Here is a 24354-nt window from a genome sequence, read left to right as displayed (position 1 = left end):
AAATGTTCCCTTTAGATGACCTTTATAATAGTATAAAATTGAAAATAAGCATAATAATCTTATTAATAAATATGTATAAAAAATTAAAATTAAAACATTATGATAATAATAAAATGGAGTGAGTATGGTGTGCCCTCCAAGAACAAAAAGAATACACAATAGAAAAGGAGCATTTGTTTGTACATTCAAAGATGACAATCACATATGACTAATAAGATACTTCCAAGGGTGCAATTTGATATGTCGAATCAGTGGTTAAGATACCTTTGGTTTCCCATGATAAGGTTTGTAAGGATCTAATGCGAGAATATATTTGGTTTTGCTTTGTAAGTTCTATAAGTATTTTTTGTAACTTACCATTGAAACATTTTTGATGTAAGGTACATTAAATATGATTGAAAATCTCTTTTATAATTACAAAGTGTGTTCATTGTGTTACCATGTGTCTCTTTGAAACAAGGACATCGACATATAAGCACATTGATGAAAGAAGGAAAGTAAGCGTTTGTTTGAAAATAGTCTTCACTTGCATACCTTCTAGTATTCTTTTATATTTAAACATTTATTAAGCCGGGTTGAGAGTTTGTTCTCCTTAATATTAAAGTTCGGGTGTGGGCATTGAAAGCTTCAAGTTAGTAAATACTTGAAGGGATTATATAAGTGTCCATTGGAATTGGAATACAATGTAAAGATACTGAAAATTTGATTCAAACTTTAAGAATAAAGGAACTTTTATTCGGATTGGACTTTGAGGGAAGTGGATATAAGCAAAAGGTGTCAAACTATTATAAATTTTGTATTTGCTTTCTCTTAACTCATTCTTTTTATATTTGCGTCTTACTTTGATTAAATTTGTTATGATTTAAAATAAAATTTAAAAACCCAATTCACCCCCTTTTAAGTGATTTTTCTACATAAATTAGCCTCAATTTCACAGTATCTTTTTTATTTTATTAAATTAAAAGTTGGTATAATTTGGAAGTCTTCTAATTTTGTAAATTAACTTATTACTTTTAAAATTTTGAATTATTCATATTTACATCTAATTTGAAATTGTAAAAAAAAATTATTTCCTTTTCATATATCAATGCAAAAAAATTGTATATAGAAAAAGAAATTGATGTATGATTCCTTTCTTCCAAAAAATTTCATTATGGTGCATTTGAAATGTGAAAATAAGGAAGAAGAATGAGAAAAAAAATTAGTCCATTTGGATTACAATTAGAAATAAAAAGTTTATTCTCATAAAAATCAAAGCACGCTCTTATAAGAAATAAAAAGTTTATTTTCCTCATTTGAGATTTCGACTAAATATACATAATTCTTATATATTTGAAACTTCATCTAATATGTCCCCAATTCTTTTTATTTTTAATTTTTATTTACCTTCTCTTTCACTTTGAACAAGAGATGTATTCGATAAAAATTCAAATTTATAACGTTAAGGGGTATTTATTTAAAACCTTGGAGATGCGGGATGAAATTAACTTTAAATTAAATTATCAATTTTAATATAGAATATGAAATATTAAGGTTTGTTTCAAAATGTTTTTAAAAATAAATTTTATAATTTCTTAATATATATATATATTTACTTATTTATCTTATAAAGGTTTATCAAGTTGACGGAGAAAACCAAATATATCAATTCATTTTACTAATAAACTTTAAGCCAAAATAAATAAATAAATAATAAATAAAACTTCCACATTATAACCCAAAAAATGACATCTGTCAAGCCTAACCTAATACTCTGTCCCTCGTCACACCCAATCACCACCGTTCCAATCCTCTGATAACGTTACGTGGACATTCCGAAAAGGCAGTGAAAGAGAGAGTAGGGAGGGAGAAAACTTTCAGAGAGTTTAGAGAGAGAAAGTAGAGAGACGGGCATGTAAGAGAAAAATTAGAGAAAGAGAGCTTAGAGAGAGAAAGGCATCTCAGATGGTGTTTACTGTATATATTTTCAGTACTAATCGATGTGGGATGGTGTGAATTCAGCGAAAACAACTTGAATCATTCTAGAAAAACCGATTCGAAAGATCGGTGAGAATCTCGAGGACGCTGTTAACTTTCCTTCATTTTCTCTTACCAATCACCCATTTTTATTTCTCAGAAGCAAACGATGTCGAGGAGGAGGCCTACAACGAGTCTGGACAGAGCAGTCGTCGACGTTTGGCAGCGGGAGGTCGGCGGGCTCCCCAACAGAAGCTTCGCGCATCGCCTCGCCGCTTCTAAGGTATTCTTTCTCGAAAACCCAATTCTCCCTTTGTTTATTTGTTTGTTTGTTTCTTTTTTCTTTTTGGGTCCGGGAGGTGGGAGCTGTGGTGTGGTTTCTTTTTGGTTGGTTTTAAGATCGGTGCATTCTGATTCCCGCAATATGGAAAACCTAATTCATGGTTTGGTTTTCTGATAGCGAATTTTGTTCGGTGGTGTTGTGTGTTATTAATCCGGTTATTGTGTTGTGAGGAGGAATGATCTTGTTTGTTGATTATGTTTGTGATCTGTTAGTTGGGTTCTGTTTGGTTCGTTCCTGGGAAAAATATGAGGGGAAAGAAGGGAAAAGCTTCTTTGAGTATTTTTCCCATTCCTTTTGTTATTTTCCCGGGGAGTTGGTAGAAGTTGTAATCAATTTGGACATTGTTTATAGCGGTAGCTTTGGACATTGAGTAATTTTGCTTTTGTGAATTATTGGAGTTTGCATTCTGTTTGGTAGATGAGAAAAGAATAATCTATGGTTTAATTCTTTTTTTTTTTTTTTTCACTAAACTTTCTTGGTAAGAATGGAGCTTTGTTTGGAGAAGTAGTTGAATCTATTGCTCTCTGCATTGACACATGCTTCTCCATATTAGTGTGTTCTATCTTCATCACGTGGAGCTACTAAACTTTTTCTTTGTTTGTGCCTTGATATGCTTTTTTTAATTTAGCATCTTTGCAACTTAATGTGCAAATGACATCTTATTTATGCTTGGAGCAATACCATCAGACCAAGCTGTGATTCACGTGGGATATATGGACTGCTAGCTTCCTCTGGTATCATTCTTTTGATGATGAGGAATCAACCCTGACAGGGAGACATTAATCCCAACTGCCATTATAGCAAACCCCGGTTGATATGGGCCCATCCGTTTACCCTATACTAATAGACCAGGGAGGCTCAAATGCAGGACCTTTGGTTCATTGCCAAGGGGCACTACAGCTGAGCTACACCTTGGGGGCAGCTTCCTCTGCTATCATTTTCATCTGACGGGATTGTATCAGCCCAGTTGCCATCATTCAATGTACCCTTGAAGCCATTTCAGTTTCAATTGCTTATTAGTAAGTATATGAACCTAGTGCCCCATATTTAACGGTTTTACTGGAAAGATTATGAAAGTCAGGAACATTAAGACTCTTGGTATTTAGTGTACAGGGTGCTCCAGAGCTTCATAGTGACATGTAACCTCTGATTTAGCCTTGTAATGTGAAAGAATCCGTGACTATGAAATTCACCATGATTCTTTTTATTTTTTATTCTTTCATAGGTAATCTTTGTTTTCTTTCTTTATTTTTTGATAGGTAAATAAGCAGAATATATTAAAAACGTGTGCAAAAAGGCGCAACAAAGTACACACGGAGTATACAGATATAGCCCAAAGGCAAGCGAGAAAAGAAAAGAGAAAGATTAAAACCCACCTTCCCACCAACATCTAGCTCCCATGAGGGTTGGAAACCCCCTAGTGAAAATCCAAAAAGAGAAAGAAAAAAACCTCTACCCTTTATTGTTATATGGAACTGAAACTAGAACCTCCTATATGGGCATATTATTCTTCTTCTGCATTGATGCTTGTAATTCACGGCAATAGTTTGGCATTGCAACTCTCTCTCTCTCTCTCTCTCTCTCTCTCTCATCCTGCCCTCAGTGTTTACACATATATATTATTATGTGTATTTGTGTACATATTGGCCTTTTGGTCCTTGTTATTTCATTAATCTTCTAGCTAATGCTTTTGTTTTTGCCTTTTTTTTTTTAATCCAAAAGTACTAGACTGAAACCCGAGTAAGGGAGATGGTTTGTGCCTTTAATTGTTCTCATTACATTATTTATTTTTTCCAATATTGCTTTACATTGCATGCTTGCATATGCCAATCTGATCTTGAACAGTTGTACTTGTAATATTATAACATAGATGTTATAGGTTTTACTTAGATTGCCTAGGCAACAAGCATAATTTTTGCCTGCTCATTAGTTGTTTTGATGACTCATGAGTGGGCATCGTTTTCTTATGAAGTGTTATGGTTATCAAGAATCTTTCGGCTTCATATTCTCAAGGTAGTGATTGTGCCAAATTGTTTACTTTCTGGTCCTTCATTTGAATGATAGTAAGGTTAAGCTTGAGATCCCTCGACTCTTATGCAAATTTGTTTGAACTGAAAGCATAAGGAGCTGTGGCTATTTTTTATGTCATTCATTAGTGATTCAGCTATTTTCCAAAAAAAAAAAAAAAAAAAAAAAAAAGAATGTGGCGCAGTTATCAATTGAGAAAAAAATCCACTTTCTCTAACTTGACATTTATAGAACTAACTTCATACAAGTTTGTGCTCAAATTTTACCTCACCCGCTTTCTGAAATAGAAAATATTTTTTTCCTTACATGCTGTGAGGATGAGAATTGGGAAACTGGTGCTAAAATGTGTTTTTTTAGTGTTGTCCTTGAAATTTTACTTATTTGTAAACAAAGACACTTTGATGCAGCACACAATCATCATTAGTTTTTATTTTTCGCTTCCTACATCATTAGTTTCTATTTTAGATTAGTTTACATTTCCATTAGTTTCTATTTTTAGTTTCCTACACCATTAGTTTCTATTTTAGATTAGTTTCTATTTCCTACATCATTAGTTTCTATTTTAGGTTAGTTTCTATTTTCTACATTATTAGTTTCTATTGTAGGTTCATCATTAGTTTCCTATTTCTTTCCTAGTTTTCCTAGTTTCCAATTACCTTGGTTTCCTATTTTTAGTTTCCTATTTCAGTTATTTCCTTTATTTTTGCATTACAAACATTATTTAAATGCTCATTGTAATTGTTAGAGATGAGTTCAATATATTTTTTTAGAATTATTCTCTAATTTTCAGATCCTATTGTGATCGATGTGTTGGTTCTTGAGTGTTTTTCTGTTTTGTTTTGAAACAAACCTTCTGCTGCATAAAAATTGGTATCAGAGCAAGGAATGGCTAACGACGGTTCTAGTGGAAAACAAACCATCGATGACGAACGATGGTTCAAAAAAATCGAGCAACGACTTGACGGGATCGACGAGACTCTTCGCAATCTCACGCAGATGGTGGCTGTGTTGACTATCAAAGGGAAACATGAACCCATGGAGTGACAACCAAACCAACGTGGCGACTGGCAAGAGGACAACTACGACAACCGATGTCGGCCATAGATCAGGTTGGAAATCGATGGCAGAGGCGCGCTTCACACGAGTCCAACCGCAAATCGCGATTTTCACGAGCCCTATTTGTTACGAGTGTATGAGGGTCGAAATTGGGGAGCTCTTAGGCGTCGTGATGATGACAACCTCCAGTGAGGGGTTTTTGATGAACAAGATGAGTTTTGTCCACCTTTTCGAGATGGTGATGATTTTCGACTTCCACAGCAAAGGAATATTCAACAAAGGCAGCAACGAAGGTTGGATTGTTCATCTGGAGAAGATGATTTTAGTTTCAATTATCGGGCTAACAATCAGGGTCAAAATAACCAAGAATTTAGGATGAAAATGGATTTACCAAGCTTTGACGGTCGACTACACATTGAAGATTTTCTCGATTGGGTCCATATTGTCGAAAACTTTTTCGACTATTTGAATATTTCATAAGAAAATCAAGTAAAGCTCATGGCATATGAGTTGAAAGGCGGAGCTTCTGCATGGTGGGAACAACTTCAATATAATCATCAACGACAAGGAAAACAATGTGTTCATACTTGGCCCAAGATCAAACGGTTATTACAAAGGCGATTTCTCCCTTCGGATAATGAACAATTTTTATATCAACAATATCAAAATTGTTGGCGAGCCAACTGGACTATGAACGAATACACAGAGGAATTTTATCGATTAAATGCCCGAGTTAATTTGTTTGAGATGGAGGATCGATTAATAGCTTGTTATATTGGGGGCCTAAAACCGGCCATTCAAAATTGACTGGCTCTTCAAGGGGTTTGGACCATGATAGATGCAATTAATTTGGCAATGAAAGTGGAAAGTCAAATCAATAGGTCCACGGTGTTCACTCAAGGTAACTTTCGCCGACCAACCCAAGAAGCGCTCCAAATGGGTCAACAACTTCAGGCAGCAATGATAACAACAATAAAGATGCCCCTTCACAATAAGAGGAAGCCTTAAAAGGCTTTCCTTAGGCAAGGCCCAGTTGGAAGTGGGTCGGGCCTGTCTTTTAGAAGGAGGGGAGAATTTCTTCTCTTCTCCTAGAGAAGCTCTTCACGATCGGTGCCCTAGCTTTCCGTCCACGGCGATGGGTCCTACCCAAGGCCTTAACCCTTGTGCGTCATTTCCAATGCCTTCGGAGTTGAACACAAAACCTCTAGCAGGCATCGTTCTCTTAGAAGAAGTTCTCAGATTCCAAGGTATGCTCTCTTGGTCTCGTTCTTCTTGGGAGGAAGGCCTTCTTCTTCTTCTACTCTTTTTTGGATGTCGGATTCTTTTGCTTTGGGCAAAGATTGCAGAGGGACAACGTTGTTTCTGAAGCATTGGGGAGGATCCCCTAAGTGGGAAGAGGGTGTGCTAGAGGTAAGGGCCGACGCTGTAAAGGGGCCTTTATCTATGGTTCTGCAAGATGGGTCAGAGGTGGTTTTCCCTGAGAATGCTTCCTCCGAAGAGGATCCGCCCTCTGACAAGGAGCTTTCCAATTTCTAAGATTTCAGTAGATTTCTAGGAATGCCGATTGAGGGATTTGAAGAAAAAATTGTTTTGTTGCTAAAGAAGTTGAAGAAGATGACTGGTGGGGGGACCCTCTGTAAAAAGAGAAAGAAGAAAGCGGTGTCTGCATCACGCTCTAAAAAGAAACTTAAGAAATTGGATTGTACAGTTAGCTATGGAGAGCCTGTGCTTGCGAATAGAAGGAACGGCTTGAACAAATGGGAAATGATCCTTGTGGATTGATGAAGATCAAAATCCTCTCTTGGAATGTTAAGGGCTCAAAGACAAGGAGAAAAGGAGGATGATTAGCTCGGTAGTTAGAGCCCAGAAGGCATATTTAGTTTGTTTTCAAGAAACAAAGGTGCAGGAGATGTCGTTAAAGGTGGTGAAAAGCTTGGGCGTTGGAAGGTTTATGGACTGGGGTGCAGTTCATGCTGGGGGTGCCTCAGGAGGCATTCTATTTTTTTGGGACAACAAGGTTCTAGAGCTCTTGGAGCTAGAGCGCGGAGGTTTTACCATCTCAGGTCGCTTCAGGAATGTGAAAAATGGCTTTGTTTGGGTGTTCACTGGTGTCTATGGACTAGTCTTATCAAGGGAAAAAAATGAGATTTGGGAAGAATTGGGTGCTATTGAAGGCTTGTGGGAGGATCCCTAGTGTGTGGGGGGGATTTCAATTCCATTAGATTCTAGGGGAAAGGAGGAATGGGCTCAATCTGATAGTAGAGATGAGAAGGTTCTCTGAGGTCATCGAGGAGTTGAGTCTAAAGGATCCCCCCTCTTCTGGTGGTCAGTTAACGTGGTATGGTGGTCCTAATTCTCAAGCAGCTTCAAGGTTGGATCACTTTCTAATCTCCAACGAGTGGGAGGATCATTTTTTAGATGTCTTTCAATGTGCTCTCCCTAGAATAGTCTTTGATCACTGTCCCATTTCCTTGGAGGGCGGGGGGGTTAAAAAAAGCAAGACTCCTTTCCGCTTTGAGAATATGTGGCTTCTGTCAGATGGGTTTAAAGAACTAGTAAAAGTGTGGTGGACAGGGTACTCGGTTGCAGGGTCTAACAACCATTGCCTTGCTGAAAAGTTGAAAGCTCTCAAAAGGGATCTAAGAAGATGGAATAAAGAAGTTTTTGGTAATGTCTCTGCTAGAAAATCTGAGGCCTTTTCTCGAATTCAGTTTTGGGATTCAAAGGAGAGTGTTAATCCCCTGTTTTTTAAGGAAGCAGAGACTTAAATGGGGGATTTGGAGGAGTACAAGAATTGCGTTTTAATGGAAGAAACTTTCTGGAGGCAAAAATCAAGGGAAATCTGGTTAAAGGAGGGTGATAAGAATACCAAATTTTTTCATAAGATGGCCAATGCCAGGGCCAGAAAAAACTTTTTATCCAAGGTGAATATTAATGGGGACACTATTACTAGCGAGGAAGATATCAAGTTTGGGGTGTGTAGGGCTTATGGGTCTTTGTTATTGGAAACTGAGGACTAGAGACTAGGAATTGGGGATTTACAGTTTCGTGTTCTGGGGACAGAAAGGTCCAGAAGTTTAGAGGAGCCTTTCTAAAAAAAAAGAAGTGTTCGAAGCCCTGTGCAGCTTCTCTGGAGATACCTGGTCCGGATGGCTTCACTATGGCATTTTGTATTTTTCTTGGGATTTTACCAAAGTTGAGATTATGACATTTTTTGGTGATTTTTTCCGCCTTGGCACTTTCCAGAGGAGTCTAAACTCCACTTTTCTCGTTCTAATCCCAAAAAAGGGGGATGCAGAAGAGTTGAAAGATTTCAGACCAATAAGTTTGGTTGGGAGCCTTTAAAAATTACTCGCCAAAGTCTTGGCAAATTGATGAGGATGAAATATATATATCAAGAAAGAGAATTAATATTAGTTATAATTAAAGTAGAATTAATATTACTTAGAATTAAATTAGGATTAATATTTGTTGGAGTCTAATTAGGATTAGCTAGTTGGGTTATAATATAATTAGAATTTGAGTCATGATAGGGTTATTAGAGTCCTAATAAACTTTGGATGTTATAATTAAAATTAGAATCATAATAGATTATTAGATTCCTAGTAGACTTTGAATTTCTTAAAGAAGCCTATAAATAGGCTAATCAATGTAAATTAAAGGAATGAATTTGATGAATAATATTATACTTTCTTTCATTGCAAGGTTGCAACCCTCAATGGTGAGACTCCATTGATTTTCTTCTAGGTGAGACTCCTAGAAGGCCTTAGTGAGATTCTAAGGTTTTCCATATTTTCTTCATTGTTTTTTCTTTCTCTCTATTTCTTATCTTATAATTTTCTCTACCATAAAATTTATTCCTTGTTCCTCTCCTTACACCCTAAAAATAAAATCCTAGCCCACCTACCCTTGAGTGTAGGCAACCCTCTTAGGATTGTCCTACATCACAAATAGGTTGAAACTAGTTGTTGGAGAGGTGGTTTCAGAGTACCAACATGCCTTCATTCAGAATAGGCAGATTCTGGATGCCGCGCTCATTGCAAATGAGGCTGTAGACTTTAGGTTGAAGGATAATCTCTCTGGTCTCCTTCTAAAATTGGACATTGAGAAGGCGTTTGATCATGTCAACTGGGACTGCCTTCTGTTAGTTATGTCCAAGATGGGGTTTGGGCAGAGGTGGATTAATTGGATTGGATGGTGCATCTCCACAGCTAATTTCTCAATTATAATTAATGGATCCCCTTTAAACTTTTTTCGCAGCACTAGGGGTTTGAGACAAGGTGATCCGTTATCCCCTTATCTCTTCTTATTAGTCATGGAGATTCTCAACTAGTTGCTCTTCAGAGCCAAAAGCGGGGGTTTCATTGAGGGGTTTAAGGTGGGAAGCAGTAGTGGAGTAGGAAGGGATCTACTCCATCTTCTGTTTGCTGATGATACCCTTTTATTCTGCAAGGCTAATAGTGAGCAACTGCGTTACTTGAGTTGGGTCTTCTTATGGTTTGAGGCGATTTCTAGGTTAAAAGTGAACAGAGATAAAAGTGAGGCTATCCCTGTAGGAAGGGTTGATTCTTTGGAGAATATCGTTTTGATATTGGGGTGTAAGATTGGGAAGCTCCCTTCTTCTTACTTGGGCCTACCCTTGGATGCTCCTTTCTAATCCTCAAAGGTGTGGGACGTAGTGGAAGAGAGATTCAGAAAGTGTGTCCTTGTGGAAGCGACAATATCTTTCTAAAGGGGGGATGCTTACCTTGATAAAGAGCACTCTTTCAAGTCTCCCAATTTACTTTATGTCTCTCTTTGTCATTTCGCGGAAAGTGTGTACAAGATTTGAAAAGATCTAAAGCGGTGGCGCCTTAGAGAAAAAGATGCAGTTGGTGAATTGGAGTGCGGTTTGTGCTGATATGAGACAGGGAGGCTTAGGTATTCGTAGTCTTGTGGCCCTAAGTAAAGCTTTGCTTGGGGAGTGGAGCTGGAAATTTGTTGTAGAGAGGGATTCTTTGTGGAAACAAGTCATCATAGACAAATTTGGGGTAGAGGAAGGAGGTTGGTGTTCAAGAGAAGTGAAGGGAGCCTATGGTGTGGGAGTGTGGAAAGCTATTAGAAAAGATTGGGAAAACATTCGCTCTAGATCCTGCTTTGTCGTAGGGAATGGGAGGAAGGTCAAATTTTGGAAGGATTTGTGGTGTGAGGACCAAATTTTGAAAGATGCTTTCCCTAACTTGTTCTGATTGGCGGTTAACAAGGATCAGTGGTTGTTTGATGCTTGGGAGGAGGATAGAGAGGTGGGAAGTTGGAATCTTTTGTTTTCAAGACACTTTAACGATTGGGAAATGGAAGAGGTGGAAGGCTTGCTCCGGAAACTCCATCCTTTGGTTTTGAATAGAGATGTGGAGGATGTCTTGAGTTGGAAGTATAGCAAGAACGACTCCTTTTCTGTTAGATCTCTCTACCGCTCCCTCACAAAAGCCTCTAATGACCCTTTTCCTTGGAGTATTATTTGGAGATCTTGGGCTCCCATGAGGGTAAGCTTTTTTGCTTGGGAAGCGTCTTGGAACAGAATCTTGACCAGTGAGCAGCTCAAAAGAAGGGATTGGAATATGCCAAATAGGTGTTACTTGTGTAAAGTGGAAGAGGAAACCAGTGACCACTTGATTCTTTTCTGTAAGAAGGCTTCAATGCTTTGGAGCTTGCTTTTCTCTCTTTTTGATGTGCAGTGGGTCCTGCATTCCTCAATCAAAAGGAATTTGATAGGTTGACATGGTGCTTTTGTGAGTAAGAGAAAGGAAAAGGCTGGGAGGGCTGCCCTCCTTTGATTAATGTGAACTTTATGGAAGGAAAGAAATGAAAGAGTGTTCAATGACACTGAACGATCCAACCAAGCTTTAAAATTTTCTTTTTTGTACACTTTTGTGAATTGGGGTAGGGTGTATTTAGAGGATCATTCTTTGTCCTTGATTGATTTTATAGAGTGGCTTTTTTCTAGATAGGTGAAAGGTTTTCTTTTTTCTTTTTTCCTAGTTTCTTGGGCATTGCTTGTATACTTCGTGTATACTCTTTTTGCCTTTTCTAGGCTTTTCTAATACAATCTCTTATTTACCTATATAAAAAAAAATGCCCCTTTAACTCAAAATTCGACGCAGAATCGAAGTGAAACTTCAACCCCTATTCGATCTAATACTCCAGGCTGAAACTGGCAACAACAATGAATCAATAATGATCCTTATGCGCGTCGAAATCTAGGGAAGTGTTTCCGATGCAACCAGCCAGGCCATCTTTCAAATAATTGCCCAAATAGATGATTTGTTAACTTTGTAGAAGAAGACGGCAGCGAAGAGGAACGGGTTCTTGAAGAAGATATCTATGAGGGTGTTGAGTTTGCAGAAGGAGATGTGGGAGAAGAAGTGACATGCATTGTCCAACGACTTTCGCTTACCCCAAAAAAGTTAGACGACTCTCAACGACATAAAATATTCCGGACTCAATGCACTATTCGTTATAAAGTGTGCAACGTGATAATTGACAGTGGAAGTAGCGAGAATTTTGTTTCCAAGGCTTTGGTGAAAGCACTAAATTTGAAGAATAAGGAACACCCTTCTCCGTACAAGATTGCATGGATTAACAAAGGCACGAAAGTTCAAGTGCTAGAAGTTTGCAAAATTCCTTTGTCGATTGGAAAGTATTACAAAGATGAGATCGTATGTGACGTGCTGGATATGGACGCTTGTTATATTTTATTAGGGAGGTCGTGGCACTCTGATGTTGATGTCACTTATAAGGGTCAAGATAATACTTTTGTTTTTTGGTGGTTTGACAAGAAGATTGTTTTGATGCCACAGTCTCAATCATCAGAAAACAATTCGGTTACTAAGAAAGATAAGCCGTTATTCACCAACATAGCGAACCCAGATTTCTTTAAGCAAGTCAAGGAGCCGCACACACATCCTCCAGATGAGTTTTCTTTGCAATCACAAAACTTGAGGACGAGTTTTCTTCAAGTGGAGGGGATTGAACACAATCATCATTAGTTTCTATTTTTAGCTTCTTACATCATTAGTTTCTATTTTAGATTAGTTTCTATTTCCTACATTATTAGTTTCTATTGTAGGTTCAACATTAGTTTCCTATTTCTTTTTTAGTTTTCCTAGTTTCCAATTATCTTGGTTTCCTATTTCTAGTTTCTTATTTCAGTTGTTTCCTTGATTTTTTTCATTATAAACATTATTTAAAGGCTCGTTGTAATTGTTAGAGAGGAGTTCAATATATTTTTTCAGAATTATTCTCTAATTTTTAGATCCTATTGTGATCTATGTGTTGGTTCTTGAGTGTTTTTCTGTTTCGTTTTGAAACAAACCTTCCATTGCACCACACTTCTTTTTGTCAGACATATTTGCAGGTGCCATAGTTTGTCTTAAGATTTAGTTCCATATGTTACTGTGCTTTATAATTTCTTTTCCCAAATGTTTACCTGAGATGAAATATTAATTTAATACAAGTTTGTGCTCAAATTATACCCCACCGCTTTGTGAAATAGTGAATGTTTTTTCCCCTACTTGCTGTGAGGAGAAGAATTGGAAAGTGGTGCTAAAAAGTGTCTTTTTAGCCTTGTCCTTGAAATCTTACTTATTTTTGTAAACAAAGACACTTATTTTTGTCTGACATATTTGCAGGTGTCATAGTTTGTCTTAAGATTTAGTTCCATATGTTACTGTGTTTTATAATTTCTTTCCCAAATGTTTACCCAAAATACAAATATTTCTCTAACAACCCTATTTTGGTGTATGGGTCGGACAATAATTTGTACATACAAAGAAACAACTTATTGAGAAAGTAGGGGAAAGATAGAAAGGACTCTTTGGAATCTTGATTTCTTCATCCTATGCCTCTGCAGAAGGTCTTTTATGGCAGTATGGTCAGCCCTGTGAAAAGCATTATTTTTTTTTGGTGTGCTGAAATTCCATGTGAAACTACCTAGAAAGATGTATTTAGATGGTTCTTTTCTGTTTCAGGATCTTGTGCTTCAATTTGATATCTATAGGAAGCTGGAAAAGCACAGAGGTTGTGTGAACACAGTAAGCTTCAATGCAGATGGTGACATTCTTGTGTCAGGCTCTGATGACAGGCGGATTATACTATGGGATTGGGAATCTGGGCATGTCAAACGTTCATTTGAATCTGGTCATATTAACAATGTTTTCCAAGCAAAGTTCATGCCTTACACAGATGATCGAAGCATTGTTACTTGTGCAGCAGATGGCCAGGTAATTCCTTTGTTTAAAAGTGGAATGCTTTTCTGGGGAGAGCATGATGTGGAGCATCCTTATTTCATTAGGAGTTGGTACCTAATTCATGGCAGGCATTTTTTTTAACCCCTCTATGTATCTACTTCAGTGTCATGAATCAAAGACAGGAAGGAATGTTATCTCACATGACTTGATGAACTTAAAGATCTTTTTGTGAGATTGAATGATATTCATTTTTTTTTTTTGATAGATAGATTGAATGATATTCATGTCATGCATAGTTTATGTATGCCTTTTATTAAAGAAATCTTTACACCTTGTCTTACTCTTGCTTTCAAGATCTATGATGTGGATTTAATGTCTATTTTTAATTGGAGCCCTTGCTTAACTATAGGTGAGGCGTGCTCAGATTCTAGAATGTGGGCGGGTTGAGACTACTTTACTAGCCAAACATCAGGGACGAGCTCATAAGTTGGCCATTGAACCTGGGAGCCCTTACATATTTTACACTTGTGGTGAAGATGGATTGGTTCAGCATGTGAGTTATAATAGCTTCAAGTTATTAATTCTGTAATTTTTCTCTGTCAAAGAATCTAAGTAAACTTGGTTAAATTGAACTTTTGTTCATAGCAGATAATATAGTAAATTATTGATGGGGCTCATATTTTTGTTGAGTTTCACTTTGGAGGCTCATCAGATTGGACATCAGATTTTATGTACAGAATTGATTATTCATCTTGTTTCATGGTTTTCTTTCTTTTTTTCCTTCTTTTTTCATGTTATCTGACATATCTGATAGTTCTCTTTATATTTTGATCACCATGTTTTGGAGCATTCATCCATGTGATAATGTCTGTATTCTTACAGATTGACCTGAGATCTAGGGCAGCTACAGAACTTTTGACATGCCATCAAATTGAAGAAAGGAGGAGGGGATTGCGGGCCGTTGTCCAACTAAATGCGATTGCAATAGATCCAAGGAATTCAAATCTGTTTGCTGTTGCAGGGTCAGATGAATATGCTCGACTTTATGATATCCGCAAATATAAGTGGGATGGATCTACTGATTTTGATCAACCCATAGACTTCTTTTGCCCTTCACATTTGATTGGTAATCCATATGTGGGAATAACAGGCCTGTCCTTCTCAGACCAGAGAGAGCTTCTTGTGTCCTACAATGATGAGTTCATCTATCTTTTCACAAAGGATATCGGATTGGGACCTGACCCTATTCCAGCTTCTCCAGCTTCTTTGGGCAGTGGTGCAGATCATCCCTTGGAAGCATCAACTATGGATACTGATGAAAATGTTTCTCCCCAAGTCTACAAGGGGCACAAAAATTGTAAGACAGTGAAGGGTGTAGGCTTCTTTGGGCCTAAATGTGAGTATGTGGTGAGTGGGTCAGACTGTGGCCGCATATTCATTTGGAAGAAGAGTGGGGAGCTCATTCGTGTAATGGAAGCTGATCAGCATGTGGTCAACTGTATCGAGTCTCATCCTCATGCTACAGTGCTTGCCAGCAGTGGAATTGAGAAAGACATCAAGATATGGACTCCGAAGGCTACTGAGAAAGCTATCCTGCCTAAAACAATTGAACGGGTATGCTCTGTCATTTTAAGGTTAATATTTGTTAGAGACTACCTACACACATACACACATATATACTTGATAGGCAAAGAACACCTCAAGATATTGTCGATATATTTGATCTTGAGGCCTTACCCAGAAATTTTAGATCTTGAATTAGTAAATGAAACTTGAGATTTTTAGTATGCTCATGGGTCTGCACATATTTGACTGAGAAAAATATGATGGAAACAACCTAATAAATACCATCTGGTCCTAGAATATCTTGACAAAATCATGGTTTGATTTAACACTTTGGTAATTTTTCTAGACCCAATTTGTTTGTGTTTAAATGAGCACAGTTGTTGGGTCCTCATGCTAACCAAGGTCAATTTTTGGGTGATATACACTATTGAATGAATGATAGGTGATCCATTCTGGTGGTGTGGGGAGAAGGGATATTCTCTGGGGGCTTTTTATTGGTGGCAGTCATGTTCTAACCCTAATCCTAATTTGGAATGGGTGACTTAAACATGCGGGTCCAAGATCCTACTATGGTTCTGAGGCGGTTAGCATTAAACTATTAGTAATTTTGACTGGCTTGCTAGAAAAATAAAGTTTGTTTTTTAGCGCGTCCTTGTACTTTCCATGAATCAGGTTGTGCCATTGTCTGGCATTCATAGATTCTTATGTGCCTTTGTCCCACCCACCCCATTCCGCGTGTGCAAAAATCAGTAAATAAATAAATAAAAATATAGAGGACACAGTTGAGTCACTTGCTACTCCTTAGTAGTAGCTTTCTGGATGTCTGATTATTCATGTTGTTGTCCCATTCTTTGGTGCCCTTCCCCCCAAACCTCGAATGTTGTTTTTGTGATGTTTATAGATAGGTCTATGTAGGCAGCAGAGGAAATTCTAATTTCTCTGCTGTTACATGTTTGGAGAAGGTTATGACACCAGCTAGATTTCATCGTTACTTTGCCTTTGACGATGATAACAATTATTTCTATGGCGATGATGATGATGATGATGATGATGATGATGATGATGATAATGATGATGATGACGACGACGATGATGATGACGATGACGATGACGATGCTGAAGATGGTGATGATGAGGACGACGACGACGACAATGGTGATGATGATGATGACGATTACAATGACAACATTGATGATGATGATGGTGGTGGTGGTGGTGGTGGCATTGATGGTGTTGGTGATGACCATGACGATGATGGGGATGATGATTTTGTTGGTGATTTTTGTGATGCTATTGATGATTTGTGATTTTTCACTTTCTGTTTCCAGAAACCAAAGGCAATGGACAGGATGTACCGCTTGGCTTCACCCCAGGACCTGATGATACAGCTATTTTCATTGCAAAGGCAACTAAGGACAACTCGGGAGGAGCACGGTGCTGCAAGCTTGGCTGAGAACTTGGTCGGAGATCAGGAACTTTTCGATCTCATAATGACATTTAATGCCAACAGTGATGTTTCCTCTGATGATGGAGATACATCCAGCAGTGCTGAAGATCCATGTAGCTGAATGACGTTGAGGTGACCTTTCTCCCAATAAAAATGATGGTAATTGTCTATAATGTAGGGATTAAATTCAACCTGTTTGGAGTGGGGGATCTTGCTATACAAGTTACTTTGATTCATGATTTTTCTTCTTGTTTCTATTTTTTTCCCTTATTTATTTTTTAATTATTTTGGTAAGTTATGGTTAAATCTTCTTGCCATTTCCATTTGTACATATGATGAGATGATGTCCCTGGCTGATACAATTAAGCTTGCATCATATAATGTGCCCCCTTTTGGTAGTTTACGAAGAGTTTGAACTGTAAATGTCCATATTCCGAAAACAACTGGCCAAAAACCCTAAAAAATGATGATGGAGATGGAGGGTAAAGAGAGACCATGGTTTGCTCATAATAATAAGATACAGTAATATGATATGCTCTCTTCTCAAAGCCAATGGACAGCTCATTTTAAAGGTTGAGTTCGTAGCCAACTAGGCTATTATCGAGATTACAATTGTGTTTAGGGGCCAAAGCTAGTCTTTCTATAGTAACATGATTGCAGGATTCATAGTTATTTATACCTTCCAGGTTGGTTTCTTCCCTAGGTTCTTCCTCTAGGGTGCTTCTTCCATGTCAAAGTGCAACCTGTTGTAGTACTTCAGTTCATTTTAGCTTCTGGTAGCTGTTTTTCCAGGTTTCTGCTAGAGCTTTCGAGGAATAAGATTTGCTTACTGAGCAGTATAAGGATTAGGAAGAAGCTTCTCCTTTTACATGTAGTAGTAGACCATACAAATATTTGGAACTAGGCCTCGATGCAGTTGCTGTTGCTGGTTGGCTGACTTGAAATAGGAGGAACAGCCCTTATCATAGTACTCTGAATGAAGGCGATCATCTGCACATCAATTTTTGACTCATGAAACTGAATCCATGAAACATAAGATACAACAGAAATGTAAATTTGTCGATATTTGACTTGATAGAAATGCCAACTCTTGATAGATCAAGGCTCAATCAAGCTTATAAATGTTTGGATTCAAGTTGCGTCATGTTCTATTATCCAAATTCTGCACTCTTGACTTACAGTTGTGCTGCAAATGTTAAATATTTCTGATTGGTTAAAAGTTTGTAATCATTTTTCCATATGAGTTGGTGGTTAGTAATAGAAGTGACTCTTTCAACTTTCACTTTTCATATGAAACTATGTTACAAAAGTTGTAAGGTAAGTGCTCTTACCGAAGCAAATCCAATGCACATGATACTGAAACCAGGGAAATAAAATGGTGCTCCTTGAGATAAGAATAGAGCTGGAAGACAAGATCGATGAATCGTTAGTTTAGAACCCTACCTTTCTTCCTCCAAAGTATAAAAGACAAATGGGGTTCTTATCAACTCTCAGATTACCTGTTAGAGGACTAAAGATCAAGGGAGAAATGATCTGGGCTGAGGAACTTATGCCTGATATACAGCCTTGAGCCTTCCCCTGATACCGAAATAAACTTCAATATACAATTAGATGGGTTATTTAGTCATAAGCTTGATGCCCTTTTGAGAAACGTACCTGGTCATTGGGGCCTACTTGCTTCGATGCGATGCTTCGTACCTGCAAGAATGCAGTGTCTTTGATTAGTGATTTGTGATGGACTTAGGTATTTGATAAGCATTTGTGCAATGTACTAGCGGTTCCAGGAGGAGACAGAGCTCAGAACTCACACAAGGGTTAGCAAATACTGCAAAAGCAGCCAACGCAGCAATGGCATATGGGACCTGCAATGTAGTTTTAAAATATGGATATCATCATACTTCTTGAAGGGTAGGAGGAGCTTGGTGATGCAGTAGGAAAAGGTATTGCAATGGATTACCCAGAATGACCAAGCTATGCTGTTGAGAAATATCTGCATGATTCCCGGAAACCAAACATCATATACTCAGTTTATAGACGGTCATACATGGAAAACATGAAGAAGATGAGAGGAGGTTTATACGTTTGTGCATCCCATGAAGAGCCCTATAGAGAGCAACTTCTCTTCTGATACTCGAGGTGCCAACAAGGGCATGAAAAGCAGCTGCAGAGACCACAAATGATGATGATTTTTTGAGAAAGAGGAGTCTATGAAACTGAAATGAAAGAAATCAAGGGTGATAGTAGAAAATATACTTGTGAAATGGTCCCCATGACCCCGACGATTAGCATTATGTCTGCAAACTGGTCTTTGTTGAAGTGAAACCGAGCCTTCAAGAAGTACTACAATGGCCAAAAATTTCCAACTTATTAGGACCAGAAGGGTCAAATTCAGAAGCACTTGACGTTAAGAATATCAATAGGGTATTTCCCAAGCCGAAGTCATAATATTTAGAAGGCAAAGAAATTCTTATTGAGCTTGAAAAGAGCTTTTGATTTGATCATAATACGATATTAACTCAAATTGATCGTTTTAAAAAGGTACACTATGTTGCAAGTATAGAAGAAAACATACCCAACAGGAATTAAACAAAGTTATTATCATTTCCCATCTACCACACAATGGAGGAAGAAGAGTACCAACAGTGAGGCCTGGAGGCCACCCTCTGCAAGACCGTTGAAGAAGACGACAACTGCAGCCTGTGAAAATGCCGCCCTGTGACAAAAGGTTTTGCGAAGTATCTAGTATGTCAAAACATATAGAGAACAAGAAAACTGAGACTGATCACTTGGGATCATTCATCTCTTAATACTAAATGGACTTGGATTTGGAAAGCCAATGATCATGAAAAACCTAATATTTCATGCAAAAAATGAGAAGGAAAAAGCCTCAAGTACCTGCACTTCAACAAGCTGATCAGGTCTCCAATAGATGGAATTTTCTTGAAGGTCTGTATCTTCTCCGATGAGTTGCCGTCGTCGGGACTCATACCCGGTTCCTTTTTCAATAATGCCTGTGAAGAATCGCCTTTGGGGAAAGTCTCCTTGAGGAAAACTCTCATGTAAATGGTTGCAATCATCGATACAAGGGTGGCAACCTGACTCAAAAATACGGAAGGAACATGACAAACCAACTCACTGACAAGGAAGGAAACAAGAGAAGATCTAGACTGTATGAGAACAAGAACCTGAAAGGTGGAGGCAGTGGAGAGGAAGCGGGCGGCTAGGGTTCCACAGACAAAGGCAGCAGATGCTACCCCAGATAGAACTCCGAAAGCTGAGGCTCGTTGGCCTTCTGAAATGTTGTCTGCCTGAGAAGAAAGAAAGAAAGAGAAAGAAAGAGAGAAAAATGTAATGGCAAATGTATAGAGTTCAAAGCTAATATTACAAGCTGATGGGTTGTTGTTTAAGATCATTTACCACATATGCGAGAGCAAGGCAGTTTATACTGCCTTCACCAACCATGGCAGTAAGAGTCCTGATCACAAAGTATGCGTAGAAGGAGGTGGTAGTCCTGCTATATGCCAATATAGCTGTAAAAAGGTACTTCTATTAGTATAACCATGTAATCTCTCCTCTCAAAACAAACGGGAAATGGGGTTTTGTGGCTGTTTTTTAGATGAGATGACTCAATCATTTTTTCTGACAAGTACTATTAGAGGTAGATTACAGGTTGGAATTCTTTAGTTATATGTTGGGGCAGGAAGGAATTTTCAGACATATAACAATGTTGCTCCTTATGAATGTGATGACTGTAAATGACCACATGATGATTGTGTATGGGCAAAGATGATTAGGTCTCATTATCAGCCTCAGGATGGATCAAGACCCAAGTTGGGCGCATTGTGGAGAGTAAGTCCCACTATGTACCTCTGGCTGGTTAAGCCTCGAGATGAATACTTCCTATTTGAATTATACAGAGGCAGTCCTTGATTGTAACACTTTGTATTTCCAGCTTTTTTTCTACACTACCAACCCGACGGCCCGTGCTTCCATGGACCACAGAGGCACAAGGTGACAATGAAGCCACTGAGAATTGAAAAAAGGAAAAGACAAATAGGAAGTAAAGAGTATTAGCCAAACCACCCCCCGCCGCCCCACCCCCCTAAGAAAAATCAAAAGATACTTGATCAGGTCAAAGCACTCGTTTAAAGAATCGAGTCTTTAGTCTTTCCAGTGCTTTTCTCTACACTAGCAACCCAATAGTCCATGCCTCCAGGGTCCACAGAACCACAAAGTGAAGGTGAAGTAACTGGGAATTGGAAAAGGGGAAAGACAAATGCCTAACTAGAGCTAGGAGCCTAGGAATGAATAGTACTAGCCAAGAAGATTATCTGAAAGCGAAAGAGGAAAAATCTACTGTGTATGCCATATGGTTTCCCATTGCTCTTCTTCAGAAACGGGACCATTAATTGAGCATAATGTGAATTATATATTTGGCTACGACTTAAAAGTTACAATCAGTTTTATTATTAAGTAAAAATATTTTTAATTCCAAATTACCATTTTACCCTCTGCCCTATGGACCTTCTCAGATCCATGATTGTGACCTCAATGGCTCTCCACACGAGAACTGCTCCACGCCTCCTTGACCCAAGAATCACCATGGTCGGTTTTAAATTATTTTGAAATTTTAAAGTAAAAAATAAGTAATAAGTTTTAAGTAAATAACTTAAAATAACAATTTAACTCAGTAGATTCGTAACATCGTATACAACCAAGTCCCAAATACGAATGTTAAGAGGCAAAACTATACTTCCAAAGTCCTAAAATTGAACACCACTGAGGTCCCATGATTCAAAATGCTATGATTTTAGGTGCAATAATGCTTAGTTTGAAATAGAAATAGTTTTAACTCAGTGGATACTAGGGGTCAACCACAAAGCTACTAAAAACCTTATGGACGCTTTGCTTTGGCTCCACACAATATTGCAGGAGGAAGCATCAATCATTAAGCAAGAGATAATCTTCTTACCCAAGGGAATAATGGAGAGGGCCATTGGAATTGTGAGCAGAGCCTTCCTTCCATATTCATCGGACAAATTCCCAATTACAGGTGTCATCACAACGGTTCCCAGTCCTATAATCTGCAATATTCGTATCAGATTTTGTTGTCTTCATGATCATTGTAAAAAAAGAGAAAAAACTCTTAAGTTTCATATGGAAAGTTGAAGTTAAGCTTGGCGGAAGGAAAATTCAACCAACAGAAGCATATATCAGTCCAAAGCTTTTAATTGTTGCTTGTCTTTCTCAAAATTTGCTTTTGTTTTTTTCCCAGAATTTCTTCTCAAATATCTGTCGGGTTCCTCTCATGATGGAGGAAAAAAAAAATGGGATGTGTTTGGATGGCTATGAACACCCAATTTAGTAGGTCTGAAAGTTAGGTAGAGAATCCCGACACTTGGGCCTGACTCCCGAGTGTATCAAGTTTGCCCACGCGTCCGGGAGAGATAATAAAAATGAGGAAATGAAAAAAACCCAAAAAAGAAAAAAAAAAAAAAAATCTAAGTATGGCTTGTTTGGTTAGTGGGAAAATTTCTCTTTTCCTTTTTCTCTCATTTTCTTCCATGGACTCGAACCAAGAAGCATAAAACTTAAGAAAAAACACACAAAAGAGAATAAAAAACAGAGGAAGAAAAAGGAAATCAGAAAACACAAAATCACACTGAAATTAGTATATGTATACACACATACCGCTTGCTGGAAACCAGAGAGGTAAATGGCGAGAGAGCATTCGTCTTTACCGGGGCAGAGCGCAGACATGGTGACGTCAGTAATGGCCGGAACCACTATGAAGGCGGAGAAACTCCCCAGCAAAACCGTCACGAAGAGGTGTGTCAGGCCTGCCAACTTCTCCATCGCCCCTCACCCACAAAGCCTCTTCTGCTTCTTCTTCTTCTTCCTTTATGCTATAATTTGGAGAATGAGTACACGTATATCCCTTTAGACTTTTTTCTTTTTCTTTTTTTTTTTTTCTTTTTTCACCTTTAAATTAGATCCGAAGTTCCTCTCGCACTTTGAGAGAACCGACAAAATAACTTCGACGCCGAGAGTACGTAGCTTCCAAGTTCTTTCCAGGGGTAAATGCTTTCACTTGCTTTCTACAGTAGTTTGTTTTAGAAACAAAAGAAGGTAATGGAGATTATTAGCTGTCTGGTAGTGTTGTTGTTTGAAGTGCTTTTTTCCAAAAGCGCTTTTACGAGAGGATGTTTATCTAGAAAATGGTACAAGTAATTTTTTATATTTTTTAAATTTTATTAAATATTTCACGTGCTTTTTACAATAATTTTAAAAAATATTTATTTAAATTTTTTTATTTTTTAAATATTAAAAAAACTATAAACAGTTGTAAAATCATTTTTAAACATAGGTCTATTTGATAACTTTTTTCAAAAATAATTCTAAAAATTAATTTTTCAAAATAATTTTTAAAAACTGTTATTTAATTTTTATATAACAAATATTTATTTGAAAACCTAAAATATTTTAACATATTTTTAAATATATTTTAAAAATAATTTTTATATTCTGTATTTTATTTTTAATTGTTTTATATATTTATATAATTATTTCTTAAAACATGTTGTCTAAAAACAGTTGGGTTTTGTTTTTAAGAATTAAAATAAAAAATATTATTTGTTTATTAAACATATTTTTTGTTTTAAAGAACAAAAATTTTAAATCGGATCCTGGACCCTGTGAGGTGTGGTTTTTAGCATATGGTAAGGGAGTAAATGTGAATGTTGAGAGTGAAAGTCAAACCAGTCGGTGAATTTTGAGAGTGAAAGTCAAACCAAAGAAGGGTGTGGATGAAGTGATCCTTTCTCTCCTTTATCAGTAACGTATACGATATTACGTCGATTTGATTTCTCGATTAGACTTATTTTTATAATATAAGATATAATGTATATGATTTTACGTCGATTTGATTTCTCAATTAGACATATTTTTATAATATAAGATATTTTGTAAAAGATGATTGGATTTGGACTTCTCGTATAGGAGATGATAATTCGTTATTTTTATATAAAAAATGTTCATCAAAGTAATACGTAAACACTACAATAACTTCTATACAAAGAATTTTTTATTATACTATAGAAAATAAAATAAAATATGCCAATAAAAATACAAAAATAATTTGAAAAATGATTTTTTTTTAATATTAAGTAATTTTTATTAATACAAAAATAAAGATAGTACTATAGTATTGTGGGTGAATAGGGTAAAGTAATTTTTAATTAGCATATAGTGTGTGTGGTTTTTTTTTTTTTTTTTTTAATTTGTAAAAATCATATCTTTTTATGTATGTCATTGCTAAAATTAGGTGTTTTGTTTATATTCAAATGCAAATTGAATTTTTGATAATTTTTTTCTAATTGGATTATTATTAATAAAAATTTTGTATATTAAAAGTGTTTCGAATAAAAATCATTCATAAATGTATTAAAAAATATGTTTGATAATAATTTTAGAAAACATTTTTTATTTTTAATATTTGAAAATTGTAAATTTTGAAATGTTAAAAAAATTAAAAGTATTTCTTAAAATCATTACCTGATCGATTAGAATAATTTAAAAGTATTTTGTAAATAGCATGTTTAACATAAAAAAAAAAAATGTTTTTGAAAAGAAAATTAGATATTTGGCCAAAATTAAGAAACATTTAAAACAAATTTGCTTGTAATGTTTTCGATGATTTTACAAGAATATTTTAAAAATAATTATTATAATAT

At 36.8% G+C, this 24354-nt stretch overlaps 2 protein-coding genes across 4 annotated transcripts; one reads left to right on the top strand and one right to left on the bottom strand.

Moving 5' to 3' along the window:
* The first annotated feature begins 1851 nt into the window (after positions 1–1851).
* On the top strand, positions 1852–16927 carry LOC117911904 (DDB1- and CUL4-associated factor 8). 3 transcript variants are annotated; one of them, XM_034826336.1, is made up of 6 exons: positions 1852–2046; positions 2117–2239; positions 13390–13641; positions 14018–14161; positions 14491–15222; positions 16137–16496. In XM_034826336.1, the coding sequence occupies exons 2-6, from the start codon at positions 2126–2128 to the stop codon at positions 16479–16481; spliced, it is 1587 nt and encodes a 528-aa protein (XP_034682227.1). In that variant the 5' UTR covers positions 1852–2046; positions 2117–2125; the 3' UTR covers positions 16482–16496. The 3 variants fall into 3 exon arrangements, with proteins under 3 accessions (XP_034682227.1, XP_034682229.1, XP_034682230.1); XM_034826339.1 differs by lacking the exon at positions 16137–16496 and adding an exon at positions 16503–16927 and having other exon boundaries at positions 1856–2046; XM_034826338.1 differs by having other exon boundaries at positions 1852–2239.
* Positions 16928–17099: 172 nt separating this feature from the next.
* LOC117911905 (hippocampus abundant transcript-like protein 1) lies at positions 17100–22636 on the bottom strand. The gene is made up of 14 exons (XM_034826340.1): positions 22313–22636; positions 21594–21705; positions 20039–20151; positions 19807–19929; positions 19517–19716; positions 19259–19334; positions 18875–18961; positions 18702–18782; positions 18579–18611; positions 18430–18483; positions 18278–18319; positions 18121–18199; positions 17953–18023; positions 17100–17611 (listed from the first exon to the last, which is right to left on the bottom strand). The coding sequence occupies exons 1-14, from the start codon at positions 22475–22477 to the stop codon at positions 17522–17524; spliced, it is 1326 nt and encodes a 441-aa protein (XP_034682231.1). The 5' UTR covers positions 22478–22636; the 3' UTR covers positions 17100–17521.
* Between the last annotated feature and the right edge of the window lie 1718 nt (positions 22637–24354).

The sequence above is a fragment of the Vitis riparia genome, chromosome 3 (genome assembly GCF_004353265.1).
Source record: "Vitis riparia cultivar Riparia Gloire de Montpellier isolate 1030 chromosome 3, EGFV_Vit.rip_1.0, whole genome shotgun sequence".
In the NCBI taxonomy this organism is placed as follows: Eukaryota; Viridiplantae; Streptophyta; class Magnoliopsida; order Vitales; family Vitaceae; genus Vitis; species Vitis riparia.
The sequence above is the reverse complement of the archived record's forward strand: the minus strand, read 5'-3'. Positions and strand labels throughout refer to the sequence as shown.

Bases quoted from the DNA above. Each gene is read 5' to 3' on its own strand.
- LOC117911905 (XM_034826340.1), bottom strand. From the start codon at position 22,477: ATGGAGAAGTTGGCAGGCCTGACACACCTCTTCGTGACGGTTTTGCTG. The intron at 18,962-19,258 runs GTACTCTTCTTC...TGGCCATTGTAG, and splicing joins GCCTCCAGGCCTCACTGTTG to TACTTCTTGAAGGCTCGGTT. The intron at 18,484-18,578 runs GTAATCCATTGC...ACTACATTGCAG, and splicing joins GCATAGCTTGGTCATTCTGG to GTCCCATATGCCATTGCTGC.
- LOC117911904 (XM_034826336.1), top strand. From the start codon at position 2,126: ATGTCGAGGAGGAGGCCTACAACGAGTCTGGACAGAGCAGTCGTCGAC. The intron at 14,162-14,490 runs GTGAGTTATAAT...GTATTCTTACAG, and splicing joins AAGATGGATTGGTTCAGCAT to ATTGACCTGAGATCTAGGGC. The intron at 15,223-16,136 runs GTATGCTCTGTC...TGTTTGGAGAAG, and splicing joins TGCCTAAAACAATTGAACGG to GTTATGACACCAGCTAGATT.